Source organism: Ixodes scapularis, unplaced genomic scaffold, assembly GCF_016920785.2.
Source record: "Ixodes scapularis isolate PalLabHiFi unplaced genomic scaffold, ASM1692078v2 PGA_scaffold8__174_contigs__length_109621045, whole genome shotgun sequence".
NCBI lineage: Eukaryota > Metazoa > Arthropoda > Arachnida > Ixodida > Ixodidae > Ixodes > Ixodes scapularis.
Window position 1 is genome coordinate 60,625,513 of NW_024609883.1, and position 6,553 is coordinate 60,632,065.

The following is a 6,553-nucleotide window of genomic DNA, read 5'->3' on the forward strand; positions in this document are numbered from 1 at the left end:
GGTAATTACCCTACGGTTGGCAACACTGTTGTAGCGTGGAGCGGAGGTCCGAGAGAATGTCGACTCTCAGGAGACCGCAAAATTTGACGTCACTCCACTGGCGGGGATCGCGCGGGAACTTCAAATTCGGCATTGGGATGGTTTTTTTATTTCACAAATACTGAATTCCCAAGTTTCAAATTTTGAGGGTTATGTCCCGGCATCGTTTTCAATCGTTTCTGATAATAATAATAAAAAAAATGATTTTGATGTGTCAGCAGAAAGGAGGAAACTCTCCCTCAATTCCTCCTTCTCATTCAAGAAAGAGGGAGACGCTCCTCCTTTCTGGGGGGAGTAGCTCAGAGACGCGCTTCTGTTGAAAGAGGAGAGAAGAGTGCAAGAGGGAATTGGAGAAAAAGAAACTTGGAACTGGTTTTCTGCCCGGCAGAAGACAATTCTGTAGGTCGGCCTTTAAGCTGAAACGAAGTGTAGAGATCAGTAATTCGTAACGACGACGAACAAGACCATATGGAGACGAGGTGCACATAATTGTCTAAAGCTTTTAGAAGCCTAGAAAGAAACGTTTATTCCGATAGGAATACATACTAATTTTATTGTGAAACGTTCCAGACTAATTCACAGCGATCGTAATTTGATGGCGCCGATCTCGGCGACCTTCGCAGCACCTCTGCTACCCCACACGGAACACTGCGACGCCATGACTCGTTCCGGACACTTGAAGGCGTGCCGAAACTCCGGCGAATTTAACAGGGCCGTATTAACGCGTGACCTGGCAGGCAAACTAATCCTCCACTTCAGCCTGTCTTCTTCATGGTGCGCTCTCTCGCCAGGCACGCAGAACCCAGCCGCGAAGTTGGCGAAGAACAGCCTCCATAGCGTCAGATTCGCTCCCCGATTACCGGGAACAAATTGCGCGCCATAACCGACGTCTTTGAACGCTATGGCGAGCGGCTTGAGCACTGCGTTGTCCGACAGTGCGACCATAAGGAAGTCCCTTGTGTTATGATGACGTCCCTTCTTGTAGCGCTCCAGAAGACAGACTTCGAGTTCCCGAAATCGGTCCTGAGTCACTGCCGTCCAATTGGCCTCCTCCAGAGAAGACAGAAAAAGCGCCCTTGCGAGATCACCAGCTATGAGTGGGATGAGCGCAGAAGGCACTGCAGACCGGGTCACGAGAGAAGCGGAGGCCAAACTGCTCGACGCGAGGTATATATTGCTCGGGGATTCTGGAGAGCGTTCCCAGTCGCTGTCCTGGTCGGAAGTTAGAAAAGATTCGCTATAGCGAGCGTCCAAGTCGGAGCCTTCTTCAGATTCCCAGTATTTCTGTAGAGTGCGTTCTAAAAGATCGGTGTAGTACTTCAGAGAAGTGGAGGTCTGGAAGGTAACGTCTGTTACGGGATAGTAAGAGGATACCTGTTCTAGTGGCTCTCTGCCTGCAAGGTAACTTACTCGCAGTGACCTTAGCCGAGTAGCAACGGCGGCTGCCTCGAACTTCTCCATCCAAGAAGTTCCTTCCTTTAAAGAGTTGGCTAACGCAGAGACCACAGCTGTTGTCATGGTTTCCCACTGGCGATCAGGATTGGCTGTCCTTGTCAGGATTCTCCGAAGCATCCACCTGACGCCGTGCGGGAACAGTCTCCCTATCAGGTGGAAACAACTCTGCGCCATAGGGTCCAGATGAGATTTATGGTTTGGATGACTCATGTTGAGCAACTCACGAGGAAGGTAAGGCTGTGGTAAAAATGGAGATGTCAAAACCACCACCCATACACCCAGCAGGTTTAGTAAGGTCCGTGGATCAGATTTTTGAAGTAGTGTAGAGAGTTTGGCGATGTAGGGTGGGTTGAGGATGACCACTTCCTTAGAGTCTCGTCTCAGGTGTAATAGGTAAGCGTCCAGGTGTAGTCGAGGCAGCCTGGGCAGCTTCTGGATTGGGACAACCATGTTCCTACGCCAGACTGGCTTTCTGAAGGGCTGGGAGGCGTTAAAGAATTCTTCTTCCAGGCGAATCACGTCGTGCGCGAGGGCATTGCCTTTTCGCAGCGATTTCCACAGCGTGAGAACCTTCCTGATAACCTCCTTGTAGGGTAAACTTTGGGGATTTTTCAAGAGCTCATATCGTACGAGCAGGAAGTTATTCGGGGAGTCTAGGTGAGGAACGTAGACGCCGTCCTCTATGGTCTTTCGAAGGAACACCCGCATAAAGGCAAAAATAGCGAGCCGACGGTCCACCAACTTCAAGACGTCGTCCAGGTGAAACGGCGGTGTTGGTCGGTCGACGTACGGCCATCCGTCCAGCCCGACCTCGCGGAGGAGACCTCGGATTCCGTCCCACTGCATGAGGCCTTGAACACTCGAGCTATTGTCGAGGCATCTGAGCAGAAATATGCTGGAATGGTCGAGGAAGTTCAGACTGGACCGGTTTGTCCAAGCCGCCGGGACACTGTGCCCGTGTTCCCCGATGAACTTCAAAACCTCCCCTATGATGTAAGTCTGCCCGGCAGCCTTGTAGGGGAGGGCCCCGTTGGAGTCCCAAGCTGCGGAGCATACGTAAGCATAGAAGTCCTTGCAGGGGTCTACCGTCAGGTTGAGCTTGTCGTCGACGAGGCTGCGTTGCCAGCGACAAGCTTCCGTGCTACACTGGAAGACGCTTCGGGTTGGGTTATCCAACTGCGGCTCCTGATAGTCCGTTATTCCGAGGCCTGTTTCGTCATATGGCGGAGCGGGCTCCCATTCCATCCTGGCCTGGGGTTTCACAGACGACGTGACCTCGGTTTGAAACTGGGCTGCCTGGGCCTCCGTCGAGGGCATTGTCTTTTGTTTTGTCTGGCGAGTTGAGTTGGTTTGCGTCACCATTATGACCACGATGGAAGCTATGATCACGGTCACGCAGAGAACGACGCAGGTCGGGACAGCCGTGCTGTCCTGAACCCACGTCCACTGCCCGGCAGTGGTAGTGCCGCGACCTCTGCGTCGACGACGTCGTGGGCGGGGTGGTGCTTCTTCCTCTTCCTCTCTATCGTCTTCATGGTCTGCGACGTCTTCGGGGTTTTCCTTGTACTTCCCAGTTTCTACTTTGGTGATCTCGCGGTCAGGTGCCCCCTTGGAAGCTTTCTCTTCTCCTTGCGTCCATTCCATATTGATCCCTGGAGTGTTTGCCGGAGGTCCTTGGTAGGAAAAGCCTTTTGGCTTCGGCTTCCGACCCATTGGATTCCGTGACGTATACGAACCCGTTCTGCTTAGTAAGTCCAAGTAGGAGAACCTTCCTGGCTCTAGTGAACTGTCGCTGTGCTTTCGGGCTTCCTGTTGGTGATCGCTGACGCTTTGGGACGCCGTCTTGGTCCGTGGAAAGACGCTGCGCCAGAAATCGTTGTTCGCGGCCAGATCGTTCACGTCGGGAGGGGGAGTGCTGGGGAACAGCGTCGATTCGAGAAGCAGATGAGGTTTCTAGATGTCACTGTGATGGCAGCTGATTGGCTTATTGTGGAGTACCAGTTCTTTTATGCAGCATTCGAAGGTCCTCTCGAGCCCATGAAGGTCAGTGTGTCGCAGCTTAGAAAGTACTGGCCGGTGGAACTGCTGATAAAAACGCGTGTGTCACGTGCCGCATGGCATCGGCTGTACTTTCGTTGTCTTCTTTTTCGTGTTTTTATTGCACAGTCGCGCTTGCAAGGTATTGGCAAGAGGTGGGAGAGGGCACTACCGAACTACTTCGTGAAACGCTGGAAACACGAGGGGCAAGAAGGGGACAAAAATACCGAATGCGGTTATCATATATATGCAATAAGCATCGACGCCGTAAGTTGCGGTATGGGTCTCGCGGTACGTCAACCAATGCACTGATATTTATGGACCCAAAAACATATCCTACGTATGACTATTTTTTTAGAAAGTACCAAAGTACTGTCTGAAATTTTTAGGGACCAGAATCCGAGTGTGAAGCTTGGAAAAGGAGTTCGCTCTGCAGAGCCTCGTGATCCTGGGGTCAATACAGGTCCATGAGGCCATAAGCGAAATTCCTGCCACCTATCAGCATGTCTGATATCTGGCGCTGTAAACTATACTTTGTTTCAGCTTCGGTCCAGACGCAGCCAAAGCTACAAGCGCGAGCTCCGGGCTTTCGGCATCCCTGCCAAGCACGCGCGCTCGTGCAGTGCAAGCACTGTTCTGGGCCACATGCTCGCGCTTGTAGCATCGGCTGCGTCTGGATCGAAGCTGAAACGAAGTATACACGCGAAGGCGCCACCGCAATGGTAAATAAAAAAGACGACAAAGATGATGCATGACTGAGCCAGTCAGTACGGTCTACCGCGGCCGCCGAAAGTGAAAAGGTAGAGCGACAGACAACGGATAGGAGAGTCATGTAACTGGCGCCCCGCTGCGGCGAGACGCTGAAACACACTTCTCCCAAGCGATGGAATGTCCGCTCGTGCTCCTCGCGTTCCTCGCGCTACGGCTTCGTTTCTCGCCGGGTTTGAAAATCATGCTTCGGTCCTCGCCGCTGCAAAAGCTGTGCGCTGATTAACAGAAATGCATGCTATCAGATCCTCGCGCTCCAAATTTGCGACGGGGCACTCTATTGCTCCGTCGTCGAACTGCTAGGCTTTGTGAGTATAGAGGAGGCTATGGGTCTACGTCCTTAATTTGGAATGCTGTCCCTGACCTTGACTCGGGCGATGTGCCTGGCGTGGAATATCACAGTCTGCTGGGTACTCGGCGTACGTGCCATATACAGGAAGGGACGGAGTGCCCCTGAACTCCCCGCATCTGCGAGCGGGGCCTGCAGTTGTAACGTTTTCCCCTCCTTTCTTCTAAGCATCCATAGACGAGAGCAACAAGAGATGACGCTTTGTGCTAGTCCCGACCCTAGGTTTTTTTTTTTTTTTTTTTTTTTTATAAATCTTGCAAACTTGACTACCCACGGTCACTGTTGGAAACGCATCGATGCCATTCCGAATCAGCAAAATGGAGGGTTTTTGCCATCTTTCATCTGTGGTCGAAGCGCGTGCGTTTCACTTGAATTTTATGATATTAAAGCAATGGGAATCTGTATATTCAAGGGTTGGGATTTTGTTTCAGTGCAACGAAGAAAAGAAAGGCGGCAACGAGATGGTGGAAAAGGAATAGACCCTTTTCAAAAATACGTGTCATTTGTACTTAATTGGTTCCCGAGTCTGCGGTGGAAGCTACGTCCTCGTTGGACCGGTCATACATTACTCTTTCGCCATGTGGTCACGCTCCCGCCCATACCCAGGCGCAGGGCAGAGTCGGGTCAGGTGATGGAACAGGCACGTAGCTCCCACCGCAGCTCACGGGTGAACGGAGTCTTGGTGACGAGATGCTTTGGTGGCGCCCTCTAATGGTTCCTAGAATCCTATTTGTTACGTCACGACCAAGATTACGTCATAGAAAGCGTTTGGTCACTCGTGGAAGGCCGGTCATCTGCGACGTTTTTGGTCGCGCTCGTCTCCTATTCGCAACTCCAACGTCCCATAGATGGCGGGGCAGTAGTCCCAAGATGTCGGAAGAGACGGGGATAGACCCTCCAGGATTATCCGTGCGCCTGCTCGGTGAGGCTGGTTAATTTGCTAAAATAATTTATGTGACTAGATATACGGAGCAGTCAGGGTAGGAACATATCACAGGTAACGGAGATGTTGACTACGGAGGAGAATGGTACTATGGTGCCTGGATCGCGTCTTCGACTGGTGTGTTTAGCGTCCTATCCCGCACATACATCAAAAGTGGTCCCAATGTGGCAACAAATGACGTCAAAGAAGCCGGAGTGTCATGCTGTTGCATGTCACGATCCTGGCGGTTGGCCGCAGAAATGCTGGCGAAAAGCACGAGCGAACGCGAGTGTCGCTGTCGTCACGGCGTCCCAGGCGTCCAACTTCCGGCTGCTGAAGCTTCCGTGAACTGTCACAGTGGAGAGCGACCTGCAGCAGAACAGGCGTCTGCCATATGTACCACAACTGTTGAGACGCCGCCAGGGTCGCGACCGGCGACAGCATGACACTTTTATGACCTCATCAGGCGGAAATCGAGGGACCACTTTTTTGGCCGCGGTAAACACACCAGTCGGAGACGCGTTCCAGGCACCATAATGGTACGGAGGAGGAAGAGGAGGAGTGTACAGAACCAGTATGGGAGGAGAGTGATGTATATTTGTACATATATATGGGTACATATATATGGGCGAGCTAAGTAGAATTTTTGCCTATGTAAGGCTTTCTATTTATCGTTAGAAATTACCTCAATATCAAACCATAAACATTAATGAAATTTGGAGTAGTGCACTTAAAAAAAGTTACTTAGAAGTTTGTATCCACAAGTGCGGGCACCCAGCGCTTACTCCCTCCCAATACGGATCAGGTCAGAAAACGTTTATTAAAATGATTGGGGTCCGCCACACCTCTTGACTGAAGTCATCTGGTGTGACGGGATGATTAGGAAGAGACGAAGGGTGTGAGGAGGAAAGGGAGGGTTAGATGAGGTGTGTGAAGTTCACTGCCTTAAAGGGATACTGAACCGAAATTTGGATTTCGCAAAG

At 51.5% G+C, this 6,553-nt stretch overlaps 1 protein-coding gene across 1 annotated transcript; it reads right to left on the reverse strand.

Moving 5' to 3' along the window:
• Positions 1-615: 615 nt before the first annotated feature.
• On the reverse strand, positions 616-3,138 carry LOC120840275 (endothelin-converting enzyme 1-like). The gene has a single exon (XM_040210709.1). It carries the CDS (start codon positions 3,136-3,138, stop codon positions 616-618), a length of 2,523 nt encoding a protein of 840 aa, XP_040066643.1.
• Positions 3,139-6,553: the final 3,415 nt, after the last annotated feature.

What these genes read in the sequence shown, in the direction of transcription:
- LOC120840275 (XM_040210709.1), bottom strand. Translation starts at nt 3,138, where the DNA reads ATGGAATGGACGCAAGGAGAAGAGAAAGCTTCCAAGGGGGCACCTGAC.